The sequence below is a fragment of the Staurois parvus genome, unplaced genomic scaffold (assembly GCF_062004578.1).
Source record: "Staurois parvus isolate SC_StPar_1 unplaced genomic scaffold, SC_StPar_1.0 ptg002749l, whole genome shotgun sequence".
Lineage (NCBI taxonomy): Eukaryota > Metazoa > Chordata > Amphibia > Anura > Ranidae > Staurois > Staurois parvus.
The window spans coordinates 336,767-354,204 of record NW_028320545.1 but is presented as its reverse complement, the minus strand read 5'-3'; the positions used below and the strand labels follow the sequence as shown (position 1 = coordinate 354,204).

At 51.8% G+C, this 17,438-nt stretch overlaps 1 protein-coding gene across 1 annotated transcript in view; it reads left to right on the top strand.

Moving 5' to 3' along the window:
• SEMA3F (semaphorin 3F) overlaps nucleotides 1-17,438 on the top strand; it is a 152,534-nt gene that overhangs the window by 43,076 nt on the left and 92,020 nt on the right. Inside the window, exon 2 of the mRNA XM_089666516.1 lies at nucleotides 1,693-1,829. Coding sequence (XP_089522642.1) covers nucleotides 1,721-1,829 — 109 coding nt within the window. The 5' untranslated portion in view covers nucleotides 1,693-1,720. The remainder of the gene's footprint in view (nucleotides 1-1,692; nucleotides 1,830-17,438) is intronic.

Here is a 17,438-nt window from a genome sequence, read left to right as displayed (position 1 = left end):
TAGATGTCCAGGGATCACCATAATCTAGATGTCCAGAGGTCACCTTCTTCTAGATGTCCAGGGCTCATCTCCATCTGATGCCCAGGGCTCACCCTCGCCTTATGTCCAGGGCTCACCTTCATCTGATGTCCAGGGCTCACCCTCACCGGATGTCCATGGCTCACCCTCACCTGATGTACATGGCTCACCCTCAGCTGATGTTCATTACTCACCCTTGCCTGATGTTCAGGGCCCACCCTTCATCTTTGTATTATGTCTGTGGTTCACCCTTGTATAATGCCAGTGGCTCACTTATATATGATGTCCATGGCTCACCTACGTGTGACATCCAAGGATCACTCAGGAATGATATCCGTGGCTCACCCACGAATGGTGTCCATGGCTCACCCTCACCTGATGTCAATGGTTCACCCATGTATGATGTCCATGGCTCACACTTACATGACATCCATGTCCCATCCTTGTATGATATACATGTAATATTCTTGTATGATGTCCATGTCTTATCCTCGTATAATGTATATGATTCCCCTTCATCTGATATCCATGGTTCACCCTCATATGATGTCCATGGTTCACCCATGTATGATGTCCATGGCTCACACTTACATGACATCCATGTCCCATCCGTGTATGATATACATGTAATATCCTTGTATGATGTCCATGTCTTATCCTCATATAATGTCCATGATTCACCTTCATCTGATATCCATGGTTCACCCTCATATGATGTCCATGGTTCACCCATGTATGAGGTCCATTGCTCACTCTTATCTGAGGTCCATGGTTCCCACTTGTATGGTCTCTATGGTTCATCCATGTTTGATGTTAATGGCTCACAATTATCTGATATGTGTGGCTCACACTAGTACATTGTCTATGACACACCCTCATCTGATGTCCATGGCCCACCCTAATCTGAATTCCATGGTTCACCCTCACCAGATGTTAGCCTGAATGTATTGCACCAGAACACAGAAGATGTGATGGAGGGAATGAACTCCAGAACTCTGTTTTCCCTCAGCTGTGGTGTCTTGTGACATGTCTTTCCGCTCTTTAAACTTTATCTAAAAGGAAGATTTTTTTTTCCTGCAAAGTCACAGCCATCCATTACCCAAAGGCGTTTGTCAAATATTTCTCCAATCCAATTGATAGATTAGACCAGAATGTGCATAGATCTAGTTGAATCTAGTCTTTAGTATTTGCCCCAGGTAGTGTGCTCTTCATACTTCAATTATCTGGCGTTTTGGTCAGGAATTTCCCCCTAAATACATTTCGGAGTCTTTTGCCTCCTTTTAAAGCATTCCACAAAAACTCACAAAGGAACGTATTTACGAAACCTGCATTCTGTTCAGAGAACCTCAAAGACATAGTTCAAATAAACCTGCCAGAAGCCTGGCCAATGAAAAGTGGCACGCAAAAATGACCCAAAATTCCAAAGTCTCTGAAAGCTGAAGATACACAAATCTCAGCTTTTCCTGTGAAATGAAAATTTTCCCCTTTCCGCCATTCAAACCTCCATATTGATCAGTGAGGCTGTCCACCAGATCAGAGGACCAACATATCAGAATTAATGTCCATTTTGTTGTCTGTATCTTCTTGCCGTATACCGTTTCCTTTACTTCTGAATGAAAAGTATACTGTTTGGATTTTTAGATGAATGACGCAGTGTTTCTTCTCTCTTCTCAGGTTCCCTGGATTGTCCATTCCCTGCGCCATGCAACCCCAGCACTTGCTAGTCTTGGCCAGCACCCTGCTAACCTTGTACTACACCACTGCCAAGGGTTTCTCCCCGCCAACCCCACGGGTGCAGCTTTCCTTCAGAGGTAAGAGTGTTTCTGGAATACAATTCTGTTGAGCTGAAGGGGTTAATCTGACATTTGTTATGGCCATTGCTCAGCCAGTCTGTGGGATCTTTTCCCGGAGGAGGAGAGGAAGTTATGGAAGGAGGGTTAGCGCAATCAATGCAGGTTATCCACCCATCATAGATCAGGCAGCTTAGCGTTAACCCCTTGTATCCTAGAAAAAAAAGGATTTCTCATAGCAGTCATCTACCTGCAAGGCTGATAGGCCTCCCTGTTGGCTCTCCTGAGTTCCCTTTATATCATGTGATGTTCAGATATTGTCACGCGACGCGGTATGTATCTTCTAGCTGTCACGGTTCTTTGTGTATGCGGGTTATGTTTGCACTACGCTCCCATGTGTGTGGAATTGGAGTTTATCATTGGGAAACATCAGTTAAACAAATTTTGATTGTTATAAATAAGTTCTGAGAAACTCTCTGCAGTATTTTGAAATATTCTTTTTCATGTTTATTATTTTCTGTAAACTTTCCAACTTCGTGAGCATCGGAGCATGTGTTCTGCTCTGACTGCAGTTGAGGGATCTTTCCAGATGTTGGTGCCCAACTGGAGGCCCCGAGACCACCAGCAAACCCGTCTGGCAGTGGGGTCCAGGGGATGAGGGCAATCAGGGAACACTTGTTGCTGGGTCAACCCCTTCCCCCCCATCACTTCACTTCTGATATCGGTGTATTAATGACAGATGGCACGTCACTGAAGCATTGGAACTGCTCTCATGTACAACACGGGACATGTAAGACATCTGTTCATTAATGGTGTGGATGCTACAGAATCTGATATGTGGCTCAACATGATTTCCACAATAACCCTCATGTAAACCAATCCATAGAATTGTCACTATTACATACTAGTGTAGCAATGACCCCCCCCCCTCCCCCCCATCCCAAGGAGATGCTGGATCTTATGGACTCTCTTGCTTTCCTAATTATTGACCCACCTTGTAGCTGTGCAGGGCACTCACCACCCCTCCAGTAGCACAAGTTGGTCTTCAAATCCTTCTTTTGCAAAATATATTGGCTTGATTGTCTAGGGCAGCCTTTCTCAACCTTTTTATCTCAAAGTAACCCCTAGCATCATTTTCAGGTCTCAGGGGAACCCTTATTAAACCAGCTTATGGGGAAAATGCCTCTTACGTTGATAGTCAGTAGGAAGAATGCGACCCTTTACACACAGATAAAAAGACAGTTAGTGTCATGCTTCTGGCTTTGCCAAGCGGCCTTGGTTCCAGAACTATTCAGGTACCATCAAGCCCGTAGCCACTTCTGGAGGAACCCTGGTTGAGAATGGCTAGTCTGGGGAGAGAGGGTTTAAAGTACTGGGCCAATACTGGCCTATGAGAGAGGTCTAAACCGGTCTGTGGCAGAAGCTGAAGGAACGTAAATTTAGTCGCCCATCTGAGCCTGCAAAGGTTTACAGTAGCCTTTAGGAGAGGCAAGGAGGAAGAACATCAAAAATGTCTCAGTTTAATAGTATCTCCTTGCCTCTGCTAAAGGCTACTGTAGACCTTTGCAGGCTCGGATGGCCGACTAAATTTATGTGCCTTCAGCTTCTGCCACAGACCGGTTTAGACCTCTCTCACAGGTCAGTATTGGTCCTTTAAACCCAGACAGGCAACTATCTGAACAGAACTCTTCTTGGCTTCACCGTTATTTCTCGGGCAAAGGCCTAAGATGCAAATACTGGACCTTTCTGCAGTTGCATACTTCCCAGGCAGCAGACTGGGTAGGCTAAGCTTTCTAGACTCACTTTTCCCAGGCAAAGCCTGGCAGGTAAAGACTGGACACATCTAACTTCACATCCTCAGTAAATTTAGTCAGCCATCTGAGCCTTCAAAGGTTTACAGTAGCCTTTAGCAGAGACAAGGAGATACAACATCAAACATTTCTTGGTTTAGTAGTATCTCCTTGCCTCTGCTAGAGGCTACTGTAGACCTTTGCAGGCTCGGATGGGCGACTAAATTTATGTGCCTTCAGCTTCTGCCACAGACCGGTTTAGACCTCTTTCACAGGCCAGATTTTGCCCTTTAAACCAAGATAGGCAACTATCTGAAGAGAACTCTTCTTGGCTTCACTGTTATTTCTTGGGCAAAGGCCTAGGAAGCAAATACTGGACCTTTCTGCAGTTACATCCTTCTCAGGCAGAAGGTTGGGGAGGCTAAGCCCTTTGGACTTACTTTTCCCAGGCAAAGCCTGGCAGGTAAAGACTGGACACATCTAACTGCACATCCTTAGTAGACAGGGCAAGGACCCTCTATGCACCTGGTGCCAAACTTGTGGCCAGAGGGCCACACACGGCCCTTTCGTATAGAACCTCAGCAGTCTGTAATGGGAACATTGATTAAGGTAGCCATGATCTCTATTAACCTCATGTAACATGTTCCTGGTTATCCCCAGCCAACAATGTATCCTGCCCACACTCTCTGACCCTCGTTCTGCAGTCTATGACAGTCCTCTCAAGCATTACATATATTGCATATTATGTGTGGCCCTTTGGTGATGTTAGGGGCCGCATTTGAGGTCCCCCTTTAAGTTGACAACCACTACTTTATGCCCACCTCACTGGCCTAAACCCCCCAGTGGTTGTCCAAGGCAGAACAAACATTCAGAACCCAATGCATTGTACCTTCTCAGGCAAGGGGAACACTCCTCAGCAGCAGGCAGAAGCAAACAATGTCCATGGCTTTAGGAGAAACCTAACGATCCCAGATAACCTGAACAAAGCTCAAGCTGGCTACACCCTTGCTGCAAACACCACATTGAGATTTGGAACATTCCATTGAAAGGCAGAGCGCCTACACTAGTCTTTTTTAGGAATCGCTGAGCCCATTGAAAAGAAACCCAGACCAGCAGAAACATCAAGGCCTTTGCTGAGCTCCTGAAAATGCTTCCTCTGGTATATTCGATCTGAAAGGAAAGGCGGATTGGGGTCAGGACACCTGCTCTGCATACGTTTTCCGGGTCATTGACACAAAGTATTGAAACTGTCAGAACGGCGTGACGGAAGGGGAGCGGGCTCCTTCCGAAGGAGAGGAAAACATTGGCCGCCTGCATAGGCTCCTTAAGGTGGAGCTCCAGCTAAACCACTCAGAACCCATTTAAAAGCCGTATGGGGGATGTTTTATCCACCAAAATATTTCTCATCCTGTTCAGTGATTCAAACAAACCTGCCACTGCACCGTCAGGAAGGTGACACCGCTCATCGGTAGTTGCAGATTGGTATCGTCCCGTGTCACCTGCACGCTCATTGAACTGTAATTGGGCAATATTACAATTATTAAAGTGCATGTAAACCCAAGAACCAAAACTGAACGCATTGCAGGTCACCAGTCCGTGGGGTTTGTTCACACCCAAGGGGCGATGGAGAGCGCATTTCCTGTGCATTGCGTGTAGGGCGGCCCCATTCATTTCAATGGGATGCTCCAAAAGCAAAAAGTGTGCAGAAAGAAGTCCTTGACCTTTTTTGCAAATTCACGCCGCACTGAATCGCATGGTGCTGAAGGTACCATTCGTATCGGCACATGCGAAGACGAGAAACGTTAGTAGATGCATGGGTGTGCCTTTAAAAATGATTGTCACTGTGAAATTTGGGGGCGGGTGTGGGGGGGTGGCATTAAGAATGAATGGCACCGTCACGTGTCTACTAAAGGGCAGTACGTTTCTGTGCAAGCGCGCGTTCCCAACACTCACAGCTGTGAACGTAGCCTTAGATGTCCTGGCTGCATTAGTTTTCCTTTTTCATGTTTTTTTTCCCTTTTATTTTACCCCGGTGACCCTTCCAGGAACAAACTTCCTGTCCTAAGTTGGAAACCATACTGTTTGTAACAGAAGCAGCATTGTCAGCCAAAGACAGGGAGTGTGCTAGGACTACAAAACACCTCCATCTTTCCTCTTCTTCAGCAAAGAGGGGTTGTTTTGTAGCGTTCCCAACACTCACAGCTGTGAACGTAGCCTTAGATGTCCTGGCTGCATTAGTCTTCCTTTTTCATGTTTTTTTTCTCCCATTATTTTACCCTGGTGACCCTTCCAGGAACAAACTTCCTGTCCTAAGGTGGAAACCTTACTGTTTGTAACAGAAGCAGCATTGTTAGCCTAAGACAGGGAGTGTGCTAGGACTACAAAACACCTCCCTCTTCTTCAACCAAGAGGGGTTGTTTTGTAGTGTTCCCAACACTCACAGGTGTGAACACAGCCTTAGATGTCCTGGCTGCATTAGTCTTCCTTTTTCATGTTTTTTTTCCCTTTTATTTTACCCCGGTGACCCTTCAAGGAACAAACTTCCTGTCCTAAGGTGGCAAACATACTGTTTGCAACAGAAGCAGCATTGTCAGCCTAAGACAGGGAGTGTGCTAGGACTACAAAACACCTCCCTCTTTTCTCTTCTTCAACAAAGAGGGGTTGTTTTGTAGTCCATGAAGATACCAGCACACACGTTTGGTACTCACAGAAAGGTCCCGATCTCCTCTTTTGATCGGGACCTTTCCCGATCATGTGACCGCCGTGACAGCGAATCACTGCGGTCACATGACCCTAAAACCCCATCCCGCCTCCCGGCTTCTGGAACCTTTAAAGGGCCGGGAGGTGCCGGTGCCAAGTGGTTAAGGGGGGGTGGGCTCCCTCAGGTCCACCTGCCCTTTGGTCTATCCATTAAATACATGTGCCTCTACTATGGGGGCTCTCAAAATTTGTAGAGTTAGGCACTGCAGAATATCGGGGTGCCGTGACGAGGCTCTGTGGCTTACGCATGTAATTGCAAATGTGTCCCCGTTTTTAACGCATACTGCTAGACGGGTTAATTTGGTTTGTTTGCAAGCTGGCCGGTAAGCTGAGCTGGGAAATTTTTCTCTTTTGACATGCGTCACCCGTCCATGTTCTCCTTGCTGTGAAGGTCAGTTATAGACTGGGACGGCCACCATTTTTTGTACTGTTGAATTGTTGGTTGAGGGGGCGCATAGGCCACCTTGGCTGCCATTGTGCATGCTGGATGTCCAGTGCTCTCCTATTCCTTTAACCTCTTGGCGCCGGCCGAACGCAAATGTGTGGCCTCCCGGCATCTGGGCCCAGATGCCGAGCAGCCGCACATTTGTGCCCTGCGCACTGCCAGCACACCCGTTCAGTACTCACTTTCCATCACTTTTGAGACCTTTCCCGATCATGTGACCGTCATGACAGCGAATCACGGCGGTCACATGACCCCAAAACCCCGCCCCGCCTCCCGGCTTCTGGAACCCTTAAAGGGCTGGGAGGTGCCGGTGCCAAGGGGTTAAGGAGGGGTGAGCTCCCTCAGGTCCACCTGCTCTTTGGTCTATCCATTACATACATGTGCCTCTACTATGGGGGCTCTCAAGATTTGTAGAGTTAGGAACTACGCATACTGCTAGACAGGTTCATTCGGTTTGTTTGCAGGCTGGTCGGTAAGCTGAGCTGGGAATTTTTTTCTTTTGACATGCGTCGTCTGTCCATATTTTCCTTGCTGTGAAGGTCAGTTATAGACTGGGGAGGCCGCCATTTTTTTGTACTGTTGAATTGTTGGTTGAGGGGGCGCACTGGACACCTTGGCTGCCATTGTGCATGCTGGATGTCCAGTGCTCTCCTATTCCTTTAACCTCTTGGCGCCGGCCCAACGTAAATGTGCGGCCTCCCTTGTACAGCCTTGTTTGCAGGCTGGTTGGCAAGCTGAGCTGGGAATTTTTCTCTTTTGTTGTTTGACATGCGTCGCCCGTCCATGTTCTTCTTGCTGTGAAGGCCAGTTATAGACTTTTTTTGTACTGTTGAATTGTTGGTTGAGGGGGCGCATAGGCCACCTTGCACATCTCCCCCTCTCCAGCCACCGAAGCCTGAAATATGTTCGGCTGGCCATACATTGATGGAAATTTGGCTGGTCCAGACTAATTTCAATCAGTGTGTGGGCTCCCCTGCTTGACAAAAGTCAGTTGTTTAGTTGACTTCTGTGGAAGGGACACTTTGGGAAATTTACCATCGATCAACTTCTGCAGCCAATCGGCTACAGCTGCTGATCAGTGTAATCTAAGAGCAGTGGGGGCAGGAAATGGGGATTCCACCATCTAACCTTGATGAACCTGGCTAAACCAAAAAAAAACTGACCGTGTGTGGCCAGCTGTAGAATAAGAGGACCAAGTGATCCAGCAGAGCCAGACTGTCCCACAGTCACAGGCGTCCCTAGGGTTGGTGTCACCCGGTGCGGTAACACTTGGTGACACCCCCTCCGACGATCCCCGCACAATGGATTGGATCTGCGGATTGAGCATAATGGACCGGGCTCCGATCCATTATGCTCAATCCGCAGATCCGTTCCATCCTGCAGGGCTTTCTTTACAACTTACCATTTCGTTGAGCGGGTCCGGTGTCACCCCGTATAGGTTGCATGCCAACGATCCCCGCAGGATGGTTCGGATCTGTGGATTGGGGAGCATAATGGATCGGAGTCCGATCCATTATGCTCCCCAGTCCGCAGATCCCATCCATCCTGCCAATCCCTCCACTGGCTTCCAATTGCCCAACGGATAAAATTCAAAACGCTAACACTGACGTATAAAGACGTCCGTAATACTGCCCCAAATTACATCACCGATCTTGTCTCCAAATATCACCCAAACCGTACTCTCCACTCCTCACAAGACCTCCTACTCTCTAGCTCCCTTGTCTCCTCCTCCCATGCTCGTCTCCAGGACTTCTCCAGGGCTTCCCCCGTCCTCTGGAACTCCCTACCCCAATCCATCAGACTATCGCCTACTCTGCTCACTTTTAGGCGATCTCTGAAAACCGATCTCTTTAGGGAAGCCTACCCCACCCTCAGCTAATACTGAACTCCTCCACTCTTCCAACCACTCCATCCCCCACAGCTATTTCCTCTTGTACCACTCTCCCCTCCCTCCTAGATTGTAAGCTCCAAGGAGCAGGGCCCTCGAACCCCTCGTGTATTGTATTGTTACTGTACTGTCTCATGTACTGTCTCCCACCATAATGTAAAGTGCTGAGCAAACTGTCGACGCTATATAAATCCTGTATAATAATAATAATAATAATCCTGCGGGGATCGTTGGCTTGCTTTACAATTTACCTTTTCGTGGATCGGGTCCGGTGTCACCCCGTGCGGTTGGTGTCACCCGGTGCGGTCGGTGTCACCCGGTGCGGGCCGCACCCCCGCACCTGCCTCGGGACGCCACTGCCCACAGTGCAGCCTCATCATCATTCCTTGTATACTGTGTATATATATATATATATATATATATATATATATATATATATATATATATATATATATATACAAGATACAGATGATTGTGGGAAGATATGTTCCTGGCAGATAATTTGTATCAGAATATTATACAATAAATGTAACAATTTGTGATGGACACGCGGAATTCAGAGCGCTTTCTTTTGTTTGCCGGGAGTTCCATTTTATTTATGACCTCGAAGGCTCGGTGTGTGCGCACAGCCGCTGCCTATGCAGGCGATGTAATATCCATATTGTGATTTCAGATTACTGCCGATTTTGCTGTTCTTATTTTAAAAAAAAAAAAAATGACAAAACAATAAACCCATTCAAACCGCTCTCCGCGCCGAGCGGAATTGTGAACAATTACATAGAGATTGAGGATAATAAATCTTCCGTGGAAGCAATGAAATGAAGCATTATCGCTAAACCCCACGGGCCCGCCAGGCGGCTTTCCCCAGAAACGCAAATATTGCAGAATGGCGGCGTTAAGTATGAAATAATGACACTGCGCGCGGTCGGAGAATATTCTGAGGGCCTCCGGCTGGCGGGTGAGCGATCCGCCACAAAGCTTATCTTTCTGCTGTTGTAAAATAACCATTTAGTATATTCTGATAGCAACTCGGAATCTTCCCGGCTGATCGGATACTTTTATTTGTCGTATTTGTGTCTCCTCTCCCCCAGATCTACTTTCTGGTAGAATGAATTCTCTAGAAAAGTAATTCTCAGCCAGCGGCCATGGCTCAGTGTTAGGTCTCCAGTCAGCTGCAGATCACCCAATCTCCCACAATGTCTCCCAGCTCCCATAGTGCTCCCCAACCTCCCATAGTGGCCTCCAGTTCCCCCAGGGCCCCTGACAGCCCCCCAACCTCACACAGCACCAGTCAGCCTCCTACAGTGCCTCCCAGCCTGCTGTTGAGCCTCCAGTCCTCCATAGTGCTCCCCCAACCTCCAACAGTGTCCCACAGTGCCCCCAACCTCCTATAGTGCCTCCCAGCCTGCTGTTGAGCCTCCAGTCCTCCATAGTGCCTCCCCAACCTCCAACAGTGTCCCACAGTGCCCACCAACCTCCCACTGTGCCCCCAACCTCCCACAGTGCCCCCCAACCTCCCACTGTGCCCCCAACCTCCCACAGTGCCCCCCAACCTCTTAGAGTGCCTCCCAGCCTGCTGTAGAGCTTCCAGTCCTCCATAGTGCTCACCCCCCAACTTCCAACAGTGTCCCCCACCTTCCTACAGTGTCTCCCAGTGTGCTGCCAACCTCCCACAGTGCCGCCCAACATAACACAGTGCCTCCCAGCCTGCTGCAGATCTTCCAGTCCTCTGTAATGCTCCCCAACCTCCAACAGTGTCCCCCCAACCTACCACAGTGCCTCCCATCCTGCTGCAGAGCACCCAATCCTCCATAGTGCCCCCAACCTCCAACAGTGTCCCACAGTGCCCCCAACCTCCTAGAGTGCCTCCCAGCCTGCTGCAGAGCTTCCAGTCCTCTATAGTGCCATCCCAACTTCCAACAGTGTCCCACAGTGCCCCCACCTTCCTAGAGTGTCTCCCAGCGTGCTACAGAGCCCCAATCCTCCATAGTGCCCCCCAACCTTCCACAGTGACTCCCAGCCTGCTGCAGAGTACCCCCAACCTTCCACAGGGCCTCCCAACCTGCTTCAGAGCCCCCAGTTCTCCATAGTGTCCCCCAACCTCTCACAGTACCCACCAACCTACCACAGTGCCTCCCAGCCTGCTGAAGAGCCCCCAGTGCTCCATAGTGTCCCCCAACCTCCAACAGTGTCCCACAGTGCCCCCCAACCTCCTACAGTGCCTCCCAGCCTGCTGCAGAGCCTCCAGTCCTCTATAGTGTCCCCCAACCTCCTCACCCCCAGATTTACTTTCTGGTAGAATTAATTCTCTATAAAAGTAATTCTCAGCCCATGTTGGGCCTCCAGTCAGCTGTAGATCAACTGATATCTCATGGTGTCTCCCAGCTCCCATAGTGCTCCCCAACCTCCCATAGTGGCCTCCAGTTCCCCCAGGGCCCCTGACAGCCCCCCAACCTCACACAGTGCCAGTCAGCCTCCCACAGTGCCTCCCAGCTTGCTGCTGTGGGGCTGCAGTCCTCCATAGTGCCGCCCAACTTCCAACAGTGCCCCCCCCACCTGAGTATTTTGTAAATGCCCAGAAGCATACATTTTGCATGAATTAGTAACTGAGCGGGGGCTCTGCTGATGTCCATCGTCCAATCATGTGAAAGCAAATATATTGTTTTTTTAAATATACTTTCCTTTCATGTGATTGGATATTCTTTGCAAAGTGAAGTCTCACCTCATTTCCTAAGCTCTGGAGCAACTGCACTTTGCAAAGTCTGGAGACTGGAAGCGGGGGGGCAGGGGAGCGGGTTGTGGAGGGGTTGGTGGCAGGGGCAGGTGGGTTGTGGGGGGGTTGTTGGCAGAGAGTGGTGGCAGGGGAGCGGGTTGTGGGGGGGTTGGTGGCAGGGGCAGGTGGGTTGTAGGGGGGTTGTTGGCAGAGAGTGGTGGCAGGGGAGCGGGTTGTGGGGGGGTTGTTGGCGGAGAGTGGTGGCAGGGGCAGGTGGGTTGTGGGGGGGTTGTTGGCAGAGAGTGGTGGCAGGGGCAGGTGGTTTGTGGGGGGGTTGTTGGCGGAGAGTGGCGGCAGTGGCTGGGGGGGGGGCGGCAGGGAGTTGTGGGGGTGGGGGAGGTGAGATTAGGTGGGGGGACTGTAGGAGGTTGCGGGGGGGGGGGGGGCCACTGTGGGACACTGTTGGAGGCTGGGGGGCACTATGGAGGACTGGGTGCTCTGCAGCAGGCTGGGAGGCACTGTGGAAGGTTGGGGGCACTGTAGAAGGTTGGGGGGGGGCATTGTGGAGGACTGGGTACTCTGCAGCAGGCTGGGGGGCACTGTGGAAAGTTGGGGGCACTGTGGGAGGTTGGGGGGCACTAGGGAGGACTGGGTGCTCTGCAGCAGGCTGGGAGGCACTGTGGAAGGTTGGGGGCACTGTGGAAGGTTGGGGGGCACTATAGAGGACTGGAGGCTCTTCGGAAGGCTGGGGGGCACCGTGGGAGGTTGAGGGGCACTGTGGGACAGTGTTGGAGGCTGGGGGCACCGTGGGAGCTTGGGGGGCACTATGGGAGGACTGGGTGCTCTGCAGCAGGCTGGGAGGCCCTGTGGAAGGTTGGGGCACTATGGAGGACTGGAGGCTCTCAGAAGGCTGGGGGGCACTGTGGGAGGTTGGGGAGCACTGTGGGAGGTTGAGGGGCACTGTGGAACAGTGTTGGAGATTAGGGGCACCGTGGGAGGTTGGGGGGCACTATGGGAGGTTGGGGGGCACTGAGGGACAGTGTTGCAGGTTGGGGGGCACCATAGGAGGTTGCCCAATTTTAGTGTTGCCTAGGGTAGCACAAGAACTGAACACACCACTGCTTACAGTCCCATCATCCTGAATGATCTGTCCATAGGAAGACTACAAGTCCCATCTGCCATTGCAGGACCGTGCCGCACTTGTCCCCTCAGTACACACCTGGGGGGGGGGGGGGGGTGACGTAATGATCGCAGTTGCAATGTGCTGCAGCCTTGAATGCAACAATGTAACGAATGCACATTTTGTCTTTAGATATTCATTGTTAGCGCATTTATTACATTTTGTTTTAAAAAAAAAAAGCCGGACTGTTCCTTTAACAAAAACGGCAGTTTACAATATTTATAGGAGTCATAAAACATTTCCCGCACGGTTTAGTGGTAAAACAATGTAATAGATTGTAAGGTATCTACTGGAGAACAGGGGGGGTTTGGGGGGGGGGTGTCATTCACTTTAAGGGCCACAGAGAAGGCATAAGGGGGCCCCTGAAAGGCCATTTTTCCATGCCTGCTCTGTAGCCTTCTCTTCTGCTCCTTCTCTTTCCCGGCTGCCTTGTCTTTTCCCTCCACCTTTACAACGGCAAGGTGTTTGGGGTCCCCCACCCCCTTAGTATTCCCATCCCCCCCCACCCCCTCCTCGTCTCCGGTAATGAGGGAGTGTAGGGGGTCCCATGACAGCCGCGCTGCGAGCGGTTATAATTATCTGCCAATCTCAGGGATTTCTCTTCCTGCACTGAGAGCGGCTTGTGGCTCCCCCAACCTGATATTAGGCAGATGGAGGCCCTTCCCTCTCCCCGTCTGCTCTCTGCCGCGCCTCCATGAGCCCGGGTTCACACTGTTGCGGTGCAGAACATCGCATGTGATTCGTGGAGGAACCGCACCGCATTCCCTGCAGATCACATGCGATTTGTGTGCGCTGCGATCGGAGTCGTACATTTTTTACTGCTGAAATCGCACCGAAAAGGTGCAGGACCCTTTTTTTTGGGTCCGCACTAGAATCGGATCGCATGGGTATTCACACCTCTGCGGTCCGATTCTGCACATCGCACTGCATCTTGAGAACCGATTTAGGGGTGTCGTTAACACACTCCTCCGCTGCACTTCGCATGAATGGGGTGTGATTATGGCGCGCGCAGAAATCGCACAGAAACCGGTGCAAATTCCGTACCGCATCAGTGTGGACCCTTTTTTTTGGTCCGCACCAGAATCGGATCGCATGGGTATTCAGACCCAAGCATCCGATTCTGCACATCGCACCGCGCTTTTTGAACCGATTTTGGGGTGTTGTTAGCTTAACATACACACCTGCAGCGCTTCGCATGAATGGGGTGCGATTATGGCGCGTGCAGAAATCGCACAGAAACCGCTGAAAATTCTGCACCTCATCAGAGTGAACCTGAGCGGACCTTTTTTTTTGTCTGCGCCAGAATGCGATCCGATTCTGCACATCGCACCGCGTTTTGCAAACCGATTTTGGGGTGTTGTTACCCGCAGCGCTTCGCATGAATGGGGTGCAATTATGATGCGGTGCAAAAATCGCACAGAAACCGGTGCAAATTCTGTACCGAATCAGTGTGAACCTGAACCGACCTTTTTTTTTGTCTGCACCAGAATCAGATCCCATGGACCCATGCGATCCGATTCTGCACATTGCACCGCGTTTTGCGAACCGATTTAAGAACCCGCAGTGCTTCGCATGAACGGGGTGCAATTATGGCGCGGTGCAGAAATCGCACAGAAACCGATGCAAATTCCGCACCTCATCAGTGTGAACCCGGGCTCCAGGTACACCGACCACATGGAGCTTTTCTCTGGGATCGTTGGTCTCCCGGGTCGATTCGCACTCTTCGCCGCGTTCTCATTTAATTCTCGATGACGTCATTGCGTCCTCGCTATACGATGACATCATCCTCATTATACAGAGTAAACATTCCCCAGAAATCGGGAACCACCCAGAAACCTTTTTTTTTTTTTTTTTTGGTCCACTTCCAAATTTGCTTTTAAAATTCCGTCTCTAAAAGATCGATTGAATCTGACAATCGCTTCCCCCCCCCTCATGGCCCCCACAGATTGTCAGCCTCTCCCCCCCCCTCATGGCCCCCGCAGATTGTCAGCCTCTCCCCCCCTTATGGCCCCCCGCAGATTGTCAGCCTCTCCCCCCCCATGGTCCCCACAGATTGTCAGCCTCTCCCCCCCCCTCATGGCCCCCGCAGATTGTCAGCCTCTCCCCCCCCCCTCATGGCCCCCCCAGATTGTCAGCCTCTCCCCCCCTTATGGCCCCCCGCAGATTGTCAGCCTCTCCCCCCCCATGGTCCCCACAGATTGTCAGCCTCTCCCCCCCCCTCATGGCCCCCGCAGATTGTCAGCCTCTCCCCCCCCATGGTCCCCCGCAGATTGTCAGCCTCTCCCCCCCCCTCATGGCCCCCGCAGATTGTCAGCCTCTCCCCCCCCCATGGCCCCCCGCAGATTGTCAGCCTCCCCCCCCCCATGGCCCCCACAGATTGTCAGCCTCTCCCCCCCCCATGGCCCCCCGCAGATTGTCAGCCTCTCCACCCCCATGGCCCCCACAGATTGTCAGCCTCTCCCCCCCCCCATGGCCCCGCAGATTGTCAGCCTCTCCCCCTCATGGCCCCCCCAGATTATCAACCCCCCCTCATGGCCCCCCCAGATTGTCAGCCTCTCCCCCTCATGGCCCCCCCAGATTGTCAACCCCCCCTCATGGCCCCCCAGATTGTCAGCCTCTCCCCCCCTCATGGCCCCCCCAGATTGTCAGCCTCTCCTCCCCCCCCCATGGCCCCCCCAGATTGTCAGCCTCCCCTCCCCCTCATGGCTCCCCCAGATTGTCAGCCTCTCCCCCCATGCCCCCCCCCCCAGATTGTCAGCCTCCCCTCCCCCTCATGGCCCCCCCAGATTGTCAGCCTCTCCCCCTCATGGCCCCCCCAGATTGTCAACCCCCCCTCATGGCCCCCCAGATTGTCAGCCTCTCCCCCCCTCATGGCCCCCCCAGATTGTCAGCCTCTCCTCCCCCCCCATGGCCCCCCCAGATTGTCAGCCTCCCCTCCCCCTCATGGCTCCCCCAGATTGTCAGCCTCCCCCCCCCATGGCCCCCCCCAGATTGTCAGCCTCCCCTCCCCCTCATGGCCCCCCCAGATTGTCAGCCCCCCCCCCTCATGGCCCCCCAGATTGTCAGCCTCTCCCCCCCCCCTCATGGCCCCCCGCAGATTTTCAGCCTCTCCCCCCTCATGGCCCCCCGCAGATTGTCAGCCTCCCCCCCCCCCATAGCCCCCCAAATTGTCAGCTTCCCCCCTCATGGACCCCCAGATTGTCAGCCTCTCCCCCCCCCCAGATTGTCAGCCTCCCCCCTCATGCCCCCCCAGATTGTCAGCCTCTTCCCCCCCCCCATGTCCCCCCAGATTGTCAGCCTCCCCCCCCCCCAATCATTAAAGCGTCAAGTGATCAGCAATAAAGGGATATTCCTGGAGGTAACATTGTATCCGCAGGTAACTCGCTGCATGTGTTCCGGAACGCTCCACATATGGTGGCGTACCGCGGGCAGAGGGCTCGGCGCGCCGCGCGCTCTAATACTTCACATATGGAATGCTGGTCCTGGGGGTAATCCCCGGCATATGGTGTAATATGGAGAGAGCTAATACTCCACATATGGTGTGATAGGGAGTGCGGAAATGATCTGCACATGCTGGAGGATTCCTTGAAGGAACGCTGAGACCAACAAATACCGCAGCGCAGCGGATACATGGAGGTCCTGGGCTCAGTCCCCTGAAAGTGGACCTGTCATCAGATACATCCATTGTGTGGCAGTGTGACCCCCGCCGGTATATATTACCTCCCACAGAGATCACAGGACCCCCCCTTCGACAACGCCTTCCTCTGCTTATCTCTCCAGAATGACGGCCCCAGATTTGTTCAGGCATCATTCGGGTCCTGCCTGGACTGCCTGGGATGTGTTCACAAATGTCTGACGCAGATCAGCCCCCTGCTGCAGCTTCTCACCTTGTGATTTGTCGGATCTGAGGAAATGCCTCCTCCTTCTTCTACAAAGTTACAATGCACGGTCTGATCACTGGGGGAGGGGAGACTGAGGAAAGGCTTCCTCCTCCTTCTACAAAGTTACAATGTACAGTCTGATCACTGGGGGAGGGGAGACTGAGGAAAGGCTTCCTCCTCCTTCTACAAAGTTACAATGTACGGTCTGATCACTGGGGGAGGGGAGACTGAGGAAATGCTTCCTCCTCCTTCTACAAAGTTACAATGTACGGTCTGATCACTGGGGGAGGGGAGACTGAGGAAAGGCTTCCTCCTCCTTCTACAAAGTTACAATGTACGGTCTGATCACTGGGGGAGGGGAGACTGAGGAAAGGCTTCCTCCTCCTTCTACAAAGTTACAATGTACAGTCTGATCACTGGGGGACCGAGGAAATGCCTCCTTCTCCTTCTACAAAGTTACAATGTACAGTCTGATCACTGGGGGAGGAGACTGAGGAAATGCTTCCTCCTCCTTCTGCAAAGTTACAATGTACGGTCTGATCACTGTGGGAGGGGAGACTGAGGAAATGCTTCCTCCTCCTTCTGCAAAGTTACAATGTACAGTCTGATCACTGGGGGAGGGGTGACTGAGGAAATGCTTCCTCCTCCTTCTACAAAGTTACAATGTACAGTCTGATCACTGGGAGAGGGGAGACTGAGGAAATGAAATGACCAGGAAGCCGGTGAAACCTTCACATTCTTTGTTTTTGGGAAAGCACGACAAAGTGCGCAGAAAACGCACGTTCTGCTGCATATTTCGAAATCGCGCTCCAAGCATGCATTGCGCTTAACGGCGCCCAAAACGTGGCTGACAGATGCGCATTGTGCCACGCGCTCTACAAACACGCCAAGATGGCCGCTCCACGACCGAAAACGCTCTGCAGCTCCTTTAGTGCGTTTGTGAACGATCCGCCCCCTGCGCTCTGGTATAGGG